Source organism: Carassius gibelio, chromosome A7, assembly GCF_023724105.1.
Source record: "Carassius gibelio isolate Cgi1373 ecotype wild population from Czech Republic chromosome A7, carGib1.2-hapl.c, whole genome shotgun sequence".
NCBI lineage: Eukaryota > Metazoa > Chordata > Actinopteri > Cypriniformes > Cyprinidae > Carassius > Carassius gibelio.
In genome coordinates this window covers 32,574,629-32,593,181 of record NC_068377.1, presented here as the reverse complement: position 1 = coordinate 32,593,181, position 18,553 = coordinate 32,574,629, and the positions used below count along the sequence as shown (strand labels likewise).

General features: G+C 37.0%; 2 protein-coding genes across 3 annotated transcripts in view; one reads left to right on the top strand and one right to left on the bottom strand.

Annotated features, from left to right (window-relative positions):
- Positions 1 to 1,500: 1,500 nt before the first annotated feature.
- LOC128017285 (evolutionarily conserved signaling intermediate in Toll pathway, mitochondrial) lies at positions 1,501 to 5,197 on the bottom strand. Its single transcript, XM_052602594.1, has 8 exons — positions 5,022 to 5,197; positions 4,122 to 4,313; positions 3,616 to 4,030; positions 3,294 to 3,517; positions 3,049 to 3,106; positions 2,530 to 2,678; positions 2,069 to 2,189; positions 1,501 to 1,983 (listed from the first exon to the last, which is right to left on the bottom strand). Exons 2-8 carry the CDS (start codon positions 4,248 to 4,250, stop codon positions 1,736 to 1,738), a joined length of 1,344 nt encoding a protein of 447 aa, XP_052458554.1. The 5' UTR covers positions 4,251 to 4,313; positions 5,022 to 5,197; the 3' UTR covers positions 1,501 to 1,735.
- Positions 5,157 to 18,553, top strand: part of LOC128017284 (echinoderm microtubule-associated protein-like 4) — a 30,834-nt gene continuing 17,437 nt past the window's right edge. Inside the window, exons 1-3 of one of the 2 annotated variants that reach the window (XM_052602593.1) lie at positions 5,157 to 5,670; positions 17,275 to 17,451; positions 17,937 to 18,048. In XM_052602593.1, coding sequence (XP_052458553.1) covers positions 5,646 to 5,670; positions 17,275 to 17,451; positions 17,937 to 18,048 — 314 coding nt within the window. In that variant the 5' untranslated portion in view covers positions 5,157 to 5,645. The remainder of the gene's footprint in view (positions 5,671 to 17,274; positions 17,452 to 17,936; positions 18,049 to 18,553) is intronic. The other variant, XM_052602592.1, reaches the window with a different exon arrangement.

The following is an 18,553-nucleotide window of genomic DNA, read 5'->3' as shown; positions in this document are numbered from 1 at the left end:
TATTGCATTGGTTTTATTGAGGTTGAGCTAAAAACCTAGTTTACAAAAGTATGTTTTTAAATAACTTGAAATATTTAAATAACAGTTTGCTTGACAGGAGTGGTTCTAGAGGCAATGATCGATTTCATGCTTTTGGTCGCTGTAACGCCCCTTTGAGGCCGATTGGGGCGAGCCTTAGTGACGTGGTAGAGATTTTTCAAAAACATTTACAAATTTTACTGACCCCAAATTTTTGAAAAGTAATGTAGTTGCAGACAGAGAAAAGGCCCCAAATAAAAGCATTTTTTTCAAAACACTGTCAGCAGTAACATCCCCCTCATTTATAGATTGTTCTAAAACCGACCAAAGTGCAGCGCTGCTGTGAGTTTGAGTGGGACTGTGATACCCACGCAGCACAACCCACTGATCATGCAGTTGTTTACTCGTGGGACAGATCTGTTGAACTCATTTTTGGTTTGCACAGTTATATGCAAACTGATCTGCTCTTCACTATCAGTGGCTCATTCATCTTAACAGATCATCATATAGGCATCACCATGTTGTTTAAAACCTGAATGACTTTCTTTCTTCTACACAACACAGATTTGTAGGGTGTTTTAACTGTTTTTGCTTTTACAAAGTCAATAGGGTCCAAAACAACTCTGACCATTGACTTTAATTATATGTACAAAACAATCAAACTAGTTTATGTGTTCCACAGAAGAAAGTAAGTCAGACATGTTTGGAATTACGTGAGGGGGAGTTTATACTGAGAACCAGATATCACAGTATACCAAAACACTATAATAATAACACTATATGGTGTATGTCCCCTGGGGGCCCCGGCTATAGAAATGCACAGACAAATGGGGGTAGGTTCTTTTGAATTGGAGTAGTGTTCACAGGGCTCCAGAACCAGAATATCACAGAAACATTTTGGAGTCCTCTTTTGACTCTGTGTGGGCCCCCGTGCCTCCAGGCATATCTGTGCACCATCAACACTGTAGAGACTTGGAAAACATGGGGAAAATGTGAAGGTGGCGCGTTTTAGAATTGATTAGGAGTCAAATAGTCAAAGATGTTTTTCTACAAAACCTATTTCGCAAATAAACGTAAAATATATGAACATTTATTTTAGCAGTAAAGACTAGCAGCCATTTCAAGTGCATTAATATTTTCAATGATTTTTCTCAAGACTGGGAACTTGCTGTTTCTTTCCTCCATTTAATTCTGATTCCCTCTTTAATCCACATCTGTTTAGCTAATTAAACTGTTTGCACCTTTTGTTTTCTTGTCTGCAATTTAAAATGTTAAATAGTTTAACGTGCATTTTAGTATTATATACACATTTTTATGACTAAGATGTTGCATTGAATGCATAGAGGTTTGGTGAAAATATAAGTCTACATTTGCTTAGAATAGTGAAACTAAAATTGATTTCCGAACACTAAAGAACTAAAACTATCCAACTACTTATTTACTATTTTTATTATAGTAAAAAAAAAACACAAAATCAGCATATTAGAGAGATGTGTGTTTTATTGTACTGCCGAATCAGTCTATAGCATATCATAGAGCAACTCCACATAACGTAGACAGACCTCGATTCAAAAACTGTTTCATTGACAAGACACAAAATCAGTATCTGGTAACTAAATTAAATATAAGATTTATCATATTAAATTCATGTATTTATACCACGGTCCGTCTTTGTAAAACGCACATCCTTCAGCGTGGCTTTTGCAACAGAAAACTCTCACTGTTTTACTCTTTGTGAGTGTAGCGGTTCCTCCACGATCATTTGATCAGTTTCAACCTCCTGCTCAGGGGTTTGCTGAGCATCTGATGTGGTTTGCAGTTCTCTGGGTCCAGATTCCAGTCGGAACACTGTGGGAATCTGGCCCAATATGGGACAGGTCTCCTGTAGACCCGAAATCCACTGAGACAGAGTGACCTGGTCTCCCTGACCGGCCATACACATGGCGTAAACCGGCCCCTCTTTCACTGCAGGACCAAATTAACAGACATCACTGTATATATTTGGTGATATACAAACCATTTTATTGAAACAAAGCAATATAAGTCTCACCATCATCTACATCGAATCTGAAATCATCGCCCATGTCTCTTTCCAGGTCGAGTTCCAGTCGCTGTGGGTAGAAGAGACTCTGCTCCGGACCCATCATCTCCGGGTCAAATTCTTCCTCAACCTTCGGGAAAATAAGAGACTAATACATAACCTTGAATGCAAATTATTAAAAATGAAGTCTTTAAACTTTGAAGTATTACACAACTAAGTTTTTTTTAAGCTCACCAATACTGTATTTGATCAAGAATACAGTTAAACAGCAACATAGGTGAATAACTGTTATCTTACTGTAATGTCATTTCAAATGTAATTTATTCCTGTGATAGCAAAGCTGATTTTCAGCAGCCATTACTCCAGGCTTCAGTGTCACATGATCCTTCACAAATCATTCTAATATGTTGATGGGTAGTGTATGTTTTAAGCAAATTCATTAAATGCCATCATTGGCCTAATTACTGTACCGTTTCCTCAGACGGTATAGGGTCTGCCCGGAGCAGGAAATAATGAACACAAGTCTTTCTGAGCCACAGTGGGAAAGGGCCTTCGACAAACACGGGCCTGGATGGATTGTGTTTAGCCAGAAGGGAGCGCTGGTTTGGACTCTGAATACCTGGTAACATAAAAGATATAATGTTTTGTACTGTGTGCTTATTCATTTCACCAAACAGTATCAGAAATCTCTTTTTATGTCAAGAAGCATATACAGTACCAATTCACAAAAATTGTGATTTCCAATCATGCTGTATGATGTTATAGAAATCTTATGAAATCATTACGATTGGTCCTTAGTACAGTGATCAGACTATGGTTAAATACTATATAAGTTGGATAGTATTTGCAGAGAACAACAAAGCATTTTGTGTTTACAAACTGAGTTGTGAGTTCTTATTTACTGTTGTACAGATAAGATAGAGATGACACACATTTAACCCAGAATACTCCTGAAATTTCAAGTTCAGTTATCAGTAATGACTACATACCTACAATATGGGGGCGCATAACTTCTTCACCAGTCTCTGTGATGTCTGTTGATGGATACTGCAATGCATAAAATAAAGCACATTTATCAGACTGAAATTCCAAATATTCAATAAAATTTGTAAAAATGAACACACATACACACATATTTATATATAGCTTTAAAAAATCTAAGTATCCCCAAACGTTTGACAAGTAGTGCTTCTGCATGTGTGAAGCTGCTTTAAGTTGTAGATTCAATAGTCACCTGATAGATTGTTATTTTAGCATCCAGGTCATCTGCAATCCGCGTAAGACTGAATCGAGCAAGCTCTACTGGGTCACTAGGAAGCACATGTGGGACGGGGAAAGGGTTTGCATGCTTGAATTTGGGAAACCAGTACATGATACGCTGGTACTTCCTCATAGGGTGACTCTTTTCCCCAAATATCTGAGCCAGTAAAACCTTGGTCTCCACATTTGGCATGATACCTGGCAAAATTAAGAAAGCAAAGAATTGGCAAATCATTTAAGAAATGCATCAGTTATTCTTGTTGTTCTTTCTCTCCTACAAAAACACAAACACACACCATAGTTCTCCATCTGCTCCAGCAGCTGTACTCCACACTCTTGCTGCCGTGGGTAGTGATTAAACATCCTCTGAATGAAGTTCCGTGGAACAAACACCTCTTTTGGAAAAACATCCAGGAGTTTGTTGTAAACAGTAATGTCTCGTTCTACTCCAAATTCTGGCATCTTCTTCAGGGCAGCATAAATAAACTCTACGTGGCCTCGTCGCCGAATGTCCTTCTTGCTGAAAACATCCACGACCCTGTTAAAATCAGCCTTAGTCTTTGAGTCTCTAGCGGCTCTCTCAAATAAATCATCATGTGTGACTAAACTTTTGTCTTTTTTAAGCGTCTCAGCTTCAACTGTCTTTTCAAGCGGTGTCTGGCTTGGACGACTCGTGGAGCATACTGCACTGCAGTGGAGTGGTCTCAGAAGCTTAAAATAATTGGAGGGAAAGGAGTGCATTAATGCAGACACTATCGGTCTATAAAGAAGCATTATTCAGAGGTAAGTACTGAGCAGGTACCTGGCCGTATTTGTGCTGTGATCCAGGGGTTTGCAGATGTGCTCCAGTAGGTGGGATCACTCGCTGTATGGGTGTACCCAAAAAACGTGCAATGCACTGAATCCGTAACAGCTGACGAGGGGCGTTCATTATTATGACATCACAAACCACAGCCGATGAATTACAAATGTATTGAAATGAGCCTAGGAAGAACTACAGGCAAAAACATAATTACTTTCAGAGAGCATTACTGTCATTTTCATGTAAAAAAATGTATGCAATTGTTTGTATGTAAATTTGCAATGACCATTTATATCTATCTATCTAGTAATAATAAGTAGTTATCTGTCTTTCTACACGTCCTGATTTTGCCGAGTTAGAGGTGTTCCTAGGTCAACATATTTTGTTGACCCTGGAACAACATTTTACCCCAAAAATATATTCTTGACCATATCCCTACACCTAAATCTAACCTTAACCATGAGTAATCCCTAAAATCAGAGGAAAATAATAGATGAATGACACTGTTGTACAAGCACCAAACAGTGATTTTAAGCGTAAACTTCATAAAATCTATAAACTGGTTCTTCAAATCTGATTGGCTAATCACAATGTTGTTCCAGGGACAACAAAGTTGTTGTCCAAGGAACATAGACAGACTTGGTAAAATCAGGTTCTGCTGTCTTTCTATCTATCTATCTATCTATCTATCTATCTATCTATCTATCTATCTATCTATCTATCTATCTATCTAAGTAATATTAATGCAACATTAAACTTCAGAGTAATTAATTATATAAAGCAAATGATAATCACTTTGTGACATCTAGTACTGCATTTTTCTATAAATGTAATTATCCTATAAAATATAATAATCATATATGCCAGAGAAACGCTAAATAATGCTTTATCAATACTCACGAACACTCAATCCGCTCAGTTCTCATTCTGCTGTCAAGTCTCCTTCAGCCGGTGTCTGGTGCGGCGTCTTTCTACGTCCCCCCTGAAACGCCACGAGGAAAGTTACGCTCACATTGGTTCCGGGCCGGGTGTGTTATTCACGACTTTAGCGGTAGATGGCAGAGAGGTACAGGATGAAAACTACAGTTGTAGCTGTCAAAGTTCTGTTTGTACTTTTTCTTTAACCGGGGTCTGGGACAGTGGACTATACAGTACTAGCGTCGTACTGCGTCTTATTTCAGTTTCGCTTCGTGCAGTTAGAAGGCTAAACCCTTGAACCTCACGCTCTCAAGTCAACTTTACATGGACGCGGTTCCTGGAGTAAATCACGCCCGTGAGATCTTGCCCCATGTGATAGAGACACTCTCTGCTCATTTCCTGGATTCGTGATTTTACAGTTGCAACAACTTCTGAAATCCTCAGTGTCTCCTCCGCGTGTTTACTGTGTGAGGGTCCCTCCAGCTCTTGGCAATGCTGCTGTTCACAGCATCTGTGGAGATATGCCTTGCGTTTCTGCCAATGGAATATAACGTTACTAGTATAATCCGATATTTGACAGATCTGTAAGGAGTGTTTGACTCAGCCATGGATGGATCTACGAATAGTCTTGGTGAGTCGATAAACACGGTTGGTCACTTACTATGTTTGTGTCTGTGTAATAGGAATATAAACGATAAACCTAGGAAGTTTATTGTTGTAGAACCAACTAACTAGTTATATAAAGCTTTGGCAACATTTGTGAGCATGAATACGTTTTTTTAACTTAAGTATTTTGAAGAATGTTGTGATTTCAGGGTGTAACAGACAGTTACTAACACTATCAGATTCAGACGTCTCTAGCAAAAATACATTATGCTAACCAAGTTTCCAACAACATATAGTTACGACAGTTATTGTTCTTGCATTAAAACTAAGTTGGTTTTATTTGATAGTAAAACAGCATTTTAAACAAGCCTAAACTGGTCTTAGCTAGTCTCCTAGTCTGGTCAGGCAAGCTGGTTTTTAACTGGGAAAGCTAGTGGAGATAGTTTAAAAGTGCACAAAACCCCTTTAAAGCCGGACAACAGACCAACACAATATCTTAGGTTTAAGAGAGAGCACTGACATCGAAAATAAATTCAAATTAAATAAAATTTTTATAAAAATTCTTACCTATATTAATTGGTTATGCTTTTTAAAAGTAACATTAGACGTAGGAACAGTGGCGTTTTTTATTTTATTATTTTATTTTTTTATTATTATGTTAGTCCTCCGAAGACATTAGACCATTTGCTCACTATTGGATATCAAATTAATAAATATTATATTGTTCTATAGGCTACATTTTGATTGCACATTTAAGAGTTAACATCATGCAGACTTATATGACGTGCCTACAACAACAACAACTTGTTCATTGCATAATTTTTGTAAAAAACAAAAACAAAATTCCAAGCAATCCGAGTCTCACTTCCTCTGTTGGCTTTCATAGTCATTACCTCATATTGTCTCTTTCCCTGCTTTAAATGTTTCTGACACTCTGCGGCAAGCCATGTTAACAGTAATTTGTTAAAACACTGACTAGGATCTTAAATAAAATTAGTTCAGTAATCCAAAATTGAAAGCAACTCTTCAGCTACTCTTCGGTAATTACTAATTAAATACTAATAATTTGTCCAGTAGTGACTATTCAGTATCTTTTCAGCTAGTCACTAATACTTTTTTATTACATGCAAGTATTTATTTATTTTGCAAACAGTCACTTTGAAATTTGCAACAAATAATTTTTTCAGTCGTTGCTGGTACATAGTCCAGTTTTACTATAGTACTTATTTATTTAATACTAGTACACTGTTATCTACCCTGATACTTGCTAGTAACATTTCAACGTCACTTGTTACAACTGTGCTTTTTCTTTTCATATATATACTGACTAGTCAGGATGACCACATTATACCACTTTACTTGTATGATTAAAAATGTCTCTATTAACAATTGGAATCCATATTCAATCACTACTAGACAAAAAAAATGAATTAATGCTAAAAAAAATAACTTTTAGTCAGATTGCAAACTTTGCTATTGAATTACTTGCTATTATTTTAAGCGTAAGTATTAGTTGCATAAAATAGATACTAGTTTTTTTTTTTTTTAATGAGTAAATGTTTACTCGGCTTGCCATGTGCTTGGTGCCTAGACAGCTTTGTTGGTTATAATGGCAGTTTGTTACATTGCTTGCAGTCTAGGGATACAGTGTTGAATCTCTGCAATGGTGACGCCGCATTTGTTTTTGTTTTGTTGGTAACATGCTGGGCTGGCGGAGAGCAGTAAATGTCATGCAGGAAGCCCTCTGGTATCATGCTTCTACCGCAGATGCTTAATTTCTACCAGCTTGCCTTTCCGTGATGGGTTCTCTGTCTGTCTCAAGTGCCTCAAAGTCTGCATCATGTCAGAAGAGATGATTGGCACAATGTCAGACAATTGGTGCAATCACAATGATTAGCAAGGTGACGCTGTGTCAAAGTGTTAGGTTTTCCACATGTGCTTTCAACGTGTGTTACTTTGGAAGCAGTTTGTAAATGCATTGATTTTAGGTTTGTAATTTCTGATGAAGGAAGGAACTTGAATTAGATTATTAAATCATTAAAGAATTAGTTTCGATTTACACAGTGACCTGTTTTCAATTGAAATTTGTCAAGCTTTCTGAAACCTTGATATATGAATGTAAATAGTTTTGCATAGCCTTCCAAATCATGTGTGGAGATGTGTCAAAAGGGCATTTCCTTGACTTTGACATCATTTTAAAACTCCTACATAGACACACACACACACACACACATAAAAGAAATTGCTATGGAAAAAAGTTTCACTCAGATATTGCCAGTAAATTTTTGCAAAGAAATTGCAAGTAAGTTACACGTTGAAACAAAGCTGAAACTTTGAAGTAGAAAAAACTGCAATGGTGTTTCCTTGTAAAGCTCACTCTAATAATCTGTATTTCATTTAAAACTAAGGTTGTGTACAGAGATTGTCAGAAATCGTTTTCAGAAATCTTTGGAAGATATGAGTTATTCTTCCTCACTAGTTTTTCTTTTGTCATTATTCATATTTAATGCTTCGGGTTTTGGCATGTTTTGAGAGCATGACAATGTTTCTTCATAACTCACTCGACTCAACTTCTTAACAGAAACAGATCTGAATCGGTTTGGATGAAAAATTAGTTACGGAAAATTGGTATCGACTCATTTGTTTCTGTTTATCCTGTTGAGTCAAATAAATGTAACTGACAAAAATGTTTGGTGAAACGCAAGAAAACCTCCCAGCTGGTTAATATCTTTTTCTTCTTCAAATAAACTCTGGAGGATGATGTATCAAGTTTTCTCTTGCTCTTCGTCTCGTTGTGGGAGGTGAGAATTTGTGTTTGAGTAAGACTGAAGATGCAGGGGCGGACAGTGGTGTACAAGAAGTTCCGCCGTAGCCATGAGTGATGTGATGTAACACTGACAGGAAAGAGAGCAGCAGTGAGAGGTGGGCGAACTCAAGTGGAGAAGTATCGCACAGAGCTTATGATACTTTCAGTTTATTATATCATGGCTCAAAGTGAAAACAAACATACTAATATTAGATTTTGTGCAAGGCCAGATTTATCCCAAGGTTTGTTGCAATTGTTTTGCATAATCATTGATTGATAGTTGAAATCAAATGCTTCACAGACTTGGTTGAGCTAAGTTGTTTTGCATGGAGCATATGGTTTCGTAAAACCACAGTTGAAATGCAGTCACTCATCAGCATTTCTTTTTAAGTGTTTCATTTATTTTAACATCTTTATTTTATTTGGGCTTTTAGATTCTCCATGCACTTTTGCTTGGGAATCACAGTTACTGTGCAATGGCACTTGACCTGGCCTTCTTTCGTGCCACAATGAACCAGAATCGTTGCACATTAAAAATGTACACAATAAGGTCATGTGACGACGTGACATGCGGCCAATTATGTTGTCCATTATTTACCCATCCAAGCACACACACACACACCCTGTGAACACACACCTGGAGCAGTGCCTTGTTAAATGATCTGAGCTCAGTTGTGGTTATTGAGTGAGGAAAAGAGTTCACCTACAATTCCTTGAGACTCGAACTTCGGGTACAAGTCCGTCTCTAAACATTAGGCCATGACTGTCCCCTTTATGACCATAATATAGTCATGCATAGCATTGCATAATGCATAGTGTTTCTCATATTTTTTTGTGTGTTCACAATTCAGTAAGCAATACTAGTATTTGATCATGAACATCACTTCTGTTCAAGGGTCTTAGGTAAGATTATCTTTAATTAGTAGGTTGGAAATGCACTGGATTTTTTTATTTTTTTTTACTTTCATCTAAATTTGGGTTGTAATGTCTATATTTAGTGAAGAGTTGTGAAATAAGATATGAGATGTTTATTAGATGTTTCTTTTGTGCAAACAAGATTTTTTTGTTGTTGTTTAGAATGAATTGATAGGTTGATAAACACATCTTTGCGTATGGTTTGCATTTTCGAGAATGTGACTGCAGAACATGGGAATAAGGGAATGTAATTTGGGACATGGGTTGGCTTTGACATTCAAAGAAACCATGCAGGCCAGTTCCAGATTGGTTCCTCTTTCTTGAATTTACAAATCTGATGTTGTGCCTGCATCTCTGCAGTTATTTTCCTCTGTCAGTTTCTCTTTCATATCAGCGTGACTCTAAATGTACGCAATGTTCCCAATGTTTCCTGCAAAATAAGTCCACTTTGTTCATAAAGTTGTACAGAGTATGCTTCTTTGGCCCTGCAGGTCTCACTGGACTCATTTCATTGGTCTCAGGCTCCACCTATTTGAAGATTTTCAGCTGAGATACAGGATGTAGAGACTAATGTCTCTCACATTTATTACATTAACATTAAGGGTTTGTATTGTGCAAGTGTCAGGGTTATTATCTTAACATATACTGACAGGGAATGAGATATTAGTGGAAAAAAATATTTTTATTAACTAAAAAATGAAAACAACTTTGCAAAGGTGTTAAAAGTGTCCTACAAAAAGAGTACATACACATTTATTTTTATGTACATTAAAATTTTAAAATATTATTATTAAATGTGATTTCTGTTAAGCTTTAATGATTTTCTGTATCAATTAGTTTAGTTCTTACATTTAAACATTCATTTCAGCTTTATTTTAGTAGTCTCATTTGTAACATTTTTAGTTAAACTAGCAAATATGAGTGAGAGTTATCGCAAACATTTTTCTCAAACATTCTTCCTCACCTGCAAGGCTCATTTGCAAATTTTCATATGCAGAGAGAAAACGAAAGAGAAAAATAAATCAAATCCACATGAACACAAACCACTAATTGATACCTCATGTGCACAGGAGTGCATTTGGCCTGCTCACATCGCTGCCTGAAAGATGTGGCTCAAGAGCATAACCTACAGACCTATATGAAACTCTTGAAAAGAACATGGCTTGGTGTTAATGAAACTGACCGCCACATCTTTGGCCAAGTTTTTAAAACACTTTGCACTTTTAGATTTAGACTGCTGCAGTTTTAGCTGCCAGAAGCATGAGGACAATTAAGTTATCATTGTCCTCATGCTTTTGGTTTCTAAAACGACAGTACTCTAAATTCATGAAGGCCAATTAAAGTATTTTTTACTGTCTGTTGCTATCTCCGCCGTTCTCGCCTACTCTTCTCAAATGCAGACAGACTATGCCACATAATTGTGGCCTTGTCAGCGCCAGCATTACCAGCCCACTGCCATTTTCGGCATTGCTGTGGACATGCTGGCTTGATTTTAATAGGTGAAATCAAAAAAACAAACCCTTATAATTTTTTTTATGAGTGCTTCTTGACCATAATAGCAGCAAGGCATTTAGTACTTGGAGGACTACTGTTGGATAGTCATGCAGAATTGTACATAAACGGACACTGAATTGAAACACAGTTTTTTGCTGAAATGCAGTGAATTATGCTAACCAAGCTCCAAGTATTAAACCTTAGCTGAACTTAGCTGAAATATAATTTATGCAACTTTACACAGCCAAGTTAAGGCTGCTCGGTGCTTGCTAAAAAACCTGCATGAAGAACCCACTTATACTTTTCATCTACACTGTAAAATAGAGGTGCTCCGATTGATCGTCTACTGATCGCTATCGGCTGATAATGGCTTGGCGAAGTTTTATCGGTGGTCTCATAGGCGCTGATCTAATAAACCGATCTTAAACTGACGACGCACCTGCAGTGAGAGGTTTGGCATGACATGTAGTGGTACCATCTCAATCCATGTCCGGAACGGGTAAAATAATTATTTGCGTCTGCACAATAAGCGAGCTGCACAGTTCACACAGGAATTTTTAATGATCCCAAAACCATTGATTAGCATGCTCAGGTGTGTTTGACTTGGGTTAGAGCCAAACTGTGCACTGCATTGGCCCTCCAGGGCAAGATTTGAATAGCCCTGCCATACAGTGATGCAGCCGGTCAGAATGCTCTTTTTAGTGCAGCGGTAGAAGTTTGACATGATGTCAGAGGAGATGTCAAACATCTTCTGCCTCCACAGGAAGTAGAGACGCTGACAGCCTGTTCTCAATATGATCTTTCAAGTGTGGGCCCCAAGAAAGATCCTCAAAGATGTGAATGCCACGGAACGTGTAGCTCTTGACTGTCTCTACTTCCTGTGCATTGATGTGAATGGGACAATCTCTCTGAGACTTCCTGTAATTCACGATCATCTTTTTGGTCTTGCTGACTTCCTGTAATCCATGATCTTCTCCTTGGTCTTGCTGGCCTTTAGAGAGTGATTGTTTTTAGCACACCATGCTGTGTGTGCATTTACTTCATCTCTGTAGGATGTCTTATCACCATCAGTGATGAGTCCTGAGATAGTTGTATCATAAGCAAATTTGAAGATGATGTTGGAGCTGGACTTCGCAGATCAGTTGTAAGTAAACAGTGAGTACAAGAGAGGGCTAAGTACACATCCCTGTGGGGCACCAGTGTAGATTGTGAGTGCGGAGGATGTGTGGTTGCCAATTCTGACCACCTGGGTTCTGACTAAGATCCTTCAGTTTGGCTAGAAGTTTGGTAGGGATGATGGTGTTAAATGCAGAGCTGTAATCAATAAACATAGGTGCCTTTGCCCCCCAGGTGTTTCAGGGCAGATTGAATGATCATTGCAATGGCATCGTCAGTGGATCTGTTAGTCCAGTAAGCAAATTGGAATGGTGTCAGGTAGTGAGGGGCAGATGTGTGATTTTAACTAAATGTTCAAAGCACTTTATGATGACTGATGTCAGTGCTATGGGGTGGTAGTCATTCAGGCAGGAGAATGTAGGTTTTTTTGGGGCACTGGGATGATGGTTGTCTGCTTGAAGCATGTGGGGATCACTGTCAGTCTCAAAGAGAAACTTTGTGTTTGGTTAGAAACAGAGGGCAGGTGTCATGATCAGCGGGTATTTTCACAGCAGGGGATGTGTTGCCTGTCTCGAAGCAGGGCATAAAATGAATTGAGTTTGTCCAGTAAGGAAACAAAATAAAGGTTCTAAAAGGCAGTTTTCATAGCGATGCAATAGAAGAACCATTATGTGCAATGGAAAGGTTTCATGGATGTTAAAGGTTCTTCATGGAACCAGTGATGCCAATAAAGAATAAACAGTGTAGAAGTAGTTATAAAGATTTACTCCAGTCAGAATGTGTGGGAACTTCACATATCAAAGGGCTGATTGGATTACGTTAATATGAATAGATCGGATCCATGAGACATCTGTTTCTCATTATTAACCATTTGGTTATTCTCATTCAAACAGGTGTTTAGACAATATGGTGAGTTAAAACTTTTGATATAGATAAAACTAACCATGTTAAACAGAGCACTTCTTTGTTCCTTTCTTTTGATTACTGTCCCAACCAGTTGGGTTGTTTTGTATTATACTACAATTCGCTGTGCTGACAAACAGTGTACTTGGCAACTCTGACCTTTTGTTTGGTGACTGCAGTGAATCTACTACAGAGAGACCATAGGTAACCTATTGAACTTTGTAGAAAACACTGTTAACACTTTACCAACAGCATTCTTTACTTTTTATTTTTTGATGGAACAAAATACTGTTGTGAACTATTGTACTATTGTAACTATTGTAATACTGTAGAGACCCATTGTTTGAAAACAAGAAATATACATAATTCTTGATGTAAGTTACACACAGCAGTAAGTAGCATTTTGAATTTGTCTAAAATTAGACTGTTTCACCAATTTATAGCTAAAGTTTGGGGTTTAAGCTCTGTTTTGTGTAGATAAATTGTTCTGGTTGGATTCCCTTTAAGTTGGAAACCCTATCCTGTTTTGTTTTTTTTATCTTTGACAGTTTTTGAAAATTGTGTGGGGTGTTTATTTATTTTTTATTTTTTTATCATTCTTGTGTTTTTGATAAATGTGTCACACAAATCAAATAAAAAATAATAATTCTGTAGCTCACTTATAAAACTTTCCTTAAGTTCCTGGTTGTTATTAAAGAAAATACTCTGTATTTAAAAACTGGTTTTGGTATCAGCTTGGAATCTTGGTGGATCTGCATTTCAATTATTCCTGCTATTTGCTATGACATGAACGTTGTTTGATCGTATCTTAGATCTTTTGATTCTTTCGTGTGCATGTATCTGCCTGCCTTCAGAGACTGTTGGGCCACTTGGAGCTCAGCCAGAGGTTGGTCTGGATGTAAAAATGTGTTGCCACATCCTTGTTCATTTGTCTGTGTTGCTCTGTGTGAAATTTGTTGAAATGTCAGACTGACTCACCCATGCAGCCCTGTATTTGGCAACTTCCATTGTTAACTTCCATTGTTAACCCCTTTGTAATGTAAAATCTTCTGGAAAAGGGCTATTTAACTGACTTGTCCACCCAAAAGGAAAGCTGGTTATACGGATAGACATAGAGTTTTGAAACTGAGTAAATAATGACAGAACTCTAATTTTGTGTTGACCTATTCCTTTCAGACAAATAGTGTTATTTTGTCCACATGATGTAACTCATCACCACCTGCAGTCATAATTTAAAGTTATTTAATAACAACAGGGCTGTTTAATGATTTGTAGCTTTCAAAGTGTATCATTAATCTCAGGTTCTTTCAGTAGTTTCACTTTGAGTCCATATTTGTTGGCGCTGTGCACTCCTAGCACTTTGGCCCTGTTTAAATCTGTTCGGTATATTTGTGGTTTTGGCCTCTGGTTGGTCTTGTGAAACCGAAAAATATGTTAGCTCGAAGAGAGCGTCCCACATCTTCAATGAATCCATTGTGGGAAGAAATCAGAGGAGTCAAGGTTCTCATCCAGAGGCATTGAATAGCCCTGTTAGTACGTCTCTGTGAGTGAGAGAAAAAGAATGTTATAGGCTTCATTTTTGTTCCTATCTGAAAGAGCACAGGATGTATTTGTGGTTCAGGAAGTCTGGACCTTTGGTTATCTACACGTCCTGTTGTATTTCAAAGAACTTGAGCCAATCATGCAATAAAATGGGTCGTGTGTCACCTTGGTTTGTTAAAGCTAAATTAATATCTGACTGAAATCTGGTTTATATTGTGTCAGACTACAATTTAGTTTAAATATCAAAGGAGGTTTTTTTTATTACTTATTTGAAATCTCTCAGAAAATAATTTAGGTTACATTTACACAAGTGCGTTTTCGTTTTAAAATCAAGCATAACTTTTGATATGGTTACACCTGTCGTTTACACAACTTCGGTGTTTTCAACCTGAACTTTCAAAAACGCAGAAGACACCGTTTTAGAAGACCAAAACAAAGACTTTTGAAAACAATGGCATGGCTGCAAACATTCGCTCTGCGTATTCTTGTCGACCGTGTAAACAATAATAATATGCATGAATGGTCATGTGAAATGCTTTTTAGGTTGCGTAGTGGGGACGGAGATAATTTCGAAAATGCCAGTGTAGACAAGAATCGTTTTCATTTTAAAATGCCGCTTTAAAACGAAAACGCTCTAGTGTAAACGTAGCCTTAGACTTCTCTCTCAGTTTGTGAAAATGTAAATCATAACAACATTACAGTGTACCTACAGTCAAAGTCCATCCATAGGGAAAGGTGTTCCACCAGAATAAACTTTAAAATAATAGATTTAAGTTTTATGTTCATATAAGACTAGTGTGATAAATTCAGTCAGGATTTGATAATTCCGTTTGTTTATTTGGAAAAATTTTGACTATTTTTTTATGTGGAATAATATTGTGTAAGCATCTATTAGCTTCTTTTAAACCTCCTGCAATGTTTGTTTTACTTTAATATAGTTAATCTAGAAAATCTGAACTTGTTATCTGTGGTACTCAACAAAATGCTGTCGATGCTGTCAATAGGGTTTAAACTGCGTTTAAGATGCAACATTAAACAGTATTTATTTACTTCCAGAATAAAAATGTCCTGCTAATTTACTCACCCCATGTCTTCATGAAGAGACATGAAGATGTTCATGTTTTTCTGTCTCTGGTCACAAAGAAATTAAGGTTTTTGAGGAAAACATTCCAGGATTTTTCTTTTCTCCATAATTGGCTTCAATGGTGGCCAACAGGTTTCAGTGCAGCTTCAAAGGGCTCTTCACGATCCCAGCTGAGGAATAAGCATCTTATCTGCACTCATTTTCAAAAAAAAAAAAATATATATATATACATCATTTTTAACCACCCATGAATGCCTTGCACTAGCTCCGCAACGCACATCTGAAAATCCACTCATTATATAATCACATTAGAAAGGTCACGCACTGTTAGCTCTTCGTCTATGTATACTACAGTTCAGAAAGGTAGGGTAGGGCAAAAAACTCCTCCAACTTCAAAATCATCTTACATCATTGTTTTATCTCTTTTGTAAAGGGTGTTTGACTTTCTTTGCACAATTGTTTTGTAATCACTGGGTCAGCGCTTCGGTGACCTTTCGAATGTGATAACATAATGCAGGAAGTTGAGCTAGTGCAAGATGAGCATTTGTGGCTGAAAAGTATAGAAATTTGTATTTTATTTATTTATTTTAGAAAATGACCAATCGTTTCACTAGATAAGACCATTATTTCTTGGCTGGGATCGTGTAGAGCCTTTTGAATCTTTTGGAGTCCATTATATGAAGAAAAATGTTTTCCTCAAATACCTTAATGTCTTTAACACTTAAAGAAAGACCTGAACATTTTAGATGACTATGGGGTGAGTAAATTATCAGGAAACTTTTGTCCCGGAAGTGAACTAATCCTTTAAGGCACATCATGACAGCTTTGAATAAACCATTTACATTTTCAAGACCGTAGTCCAAGGCCCAGTCATGGTTCACTACTACTGAAGCTCAGTTCTGTGTAATTCAGACAATAAAGGGTGTTCATTGAAGAGAAAGAGCTTCAGGCTTGAAATCTTGCGGCAGAAATACATTAGCCAATAATTCCAGGTGATCAAGGCAAAATGAAATGGGTTTGTTTGTGGGAGAAGATGTCAGGAATACTAGAGTGTTACCAGCGGCACTTTGATGCGGTTTGTCAGCAGTGTATATCACCAGTGTGAGAGGCTTCTCTTGATGTTAGTTTTTTACTGGCCAATGCTGATGTACTGTATATACAAAATACAAACATTTTTGTATTGTATTTTACACAATGATATTTTATTTTATACACCTATTTTACAATGTTTTTAATGTTTCTGCTTTTATGAGGAATCATGTGTAGTTAGTTGAGGAACTTTAAATGTTGCATATAAATGTTTCCATGTGTGTTTGTTCTTGTGTGGCCTATTGTAACTAGGAGAATAGACCTATATCCCTGTTTAAATATAACAAACACATCCCATCTATTGTGCAGAAGCCTAGAATTCGCTGAAGCCTAAAGGGCAGAACATTTCAGTCTGTGGCCATTGCACCAAAGACTAATTACACTCAAGCAGATTGTATTACGTTCCAAGATTTAAGACATCAAGAAGCTTAAAGAAGCATCAAGAAGAAAATTAATTAGTTTTTTTGCATCTCATTTGCTATAGTGCAAATATATTATGTTTTATTGTTTAAATTGTGAAGTATTTAAGTAATTATACAAAAGAAAGGTAAATAGTGTTCTGCCTTTATTTTTATGCTGATTTTAATTTTAAAAAGTGCATCTTTGTTTCCCCTTTTTTTTAGTTTGACATGTTCTGTCATCTTTCTATGTGATTTTTATTTTTCATTGTTGTTTTCTAGATGATGTGTCTGCAGAAAGCAGCACAGAGTTTCCTGACAGGCTGTCTTTAATGGAGGTGCGCCTCCAAGCACAAGAAGATGAAATAACGCTACTGAAGTCCTCCTTGGCCGATGCCTTGCGTACACTCCGCCTCCATGACCAACAGATACCCCTGCTTAAACAGCAGCTGATTGCTGGTAAGAGGTTTGTTAAAGGAATAGTTCATCCAAAAATGAACATTTTCAGAAATGATTTTCACCCTTAGGCCATCCCAGGTGTAGATGTGTTTGTTTCTTCAACAGATTTGGAGAAATGTAGCATTACACCACTTGCTCACCAATGGATCCTCTGCAGTGAATGGGTGCCGTCATAATGAAAGTTTAAACAGCTGATAAAAACATTGCAATAATTCACACGACTCCAGTCCATCAGTTAACATCTAGTGAAGTAATGCTACATTTCTCTCAATTTTTTCTGATAAAAAAAAACAAGTAGATCTTGGATGGCCAGATTTCAACAGATTTTTATTTTTGGATTAATGATTTCATTGTGTTACTATAAAGGCATTGCAACAGGTTTATTGGTATTTTGAATGTATTGCAACAGATTTTATTGCATTGTTTTACCTTAATTAAAGTAACTGCCATGAAGAAACTTCACTCATGTAAATGTGTGTGTACAGTGAACCCTGCTGCAGCCCGAGTGTTAAATCATTCCTGTTATGTGGATGGATTCTCTAAACCTTGCAGACTGTCTACAAGCTCACTTGACGGATTTCACCACACACCAAACAGGTATACAGAAGATTCTGGAAAGTATAATTTACTTTAATAATTTACGCAATTAAATGGATACTCCACCTCAAAATGATTAATGACAAAATGTTCATTTTGGGGTGGAGTATCCCTTTAAGCAGTTTCCTGTCTCGGTACATTAAATGTGCACTTGTATTACAAGGTTTTAAAGACAACAGAAAGTCAGCTCACAATCACACAGTCATTTATCAAAATATCAGTCATCCACAAATGAAATTCAGTTACGGCTTGAAGTTTCAGATATGCTTGATGATACTGAGAAGAAAAGCTTTGTGAAAATCAGTTTGGCCGCCCACACGTTTAATACAAAGAAGCAGAGCAACATTCCTTGGCAAGCTGCATATTTGGGACATTCTGAAAAGCATTCAGGGAAAAGGAGAGAACAGTGAAAACTGTGTTATTTGTGTTCATTATAATATCAATGTTACTTTAATGAGATTTTCTAATTTATATGGTGGAAAATGTAAATGACAGTTCTTCTTCC

Coding starts and splice junctions, on each gene's coding strand:
- LOC128017285 (XM_052602594.1), bottom strand. CDS start 4,250: ATGAACGCCCCTCGTCAGCTGTTACGGATTCAGTGCATTGCACGTTTT. Junction 4,031..4,121: donor CACAGCACAAATACGGCCAG/GTACCTGCTCAG, acceptor AATTATTTTAAG/CTTCTGAGACCACTCCACTG. Junction 3,518..3,615: donor GGAGCAGATGGAGAACTATG/GTGTGTGTTTGT, acceptor TAATTTTGCCAG/GTATCATGCCAAATGTGGAG.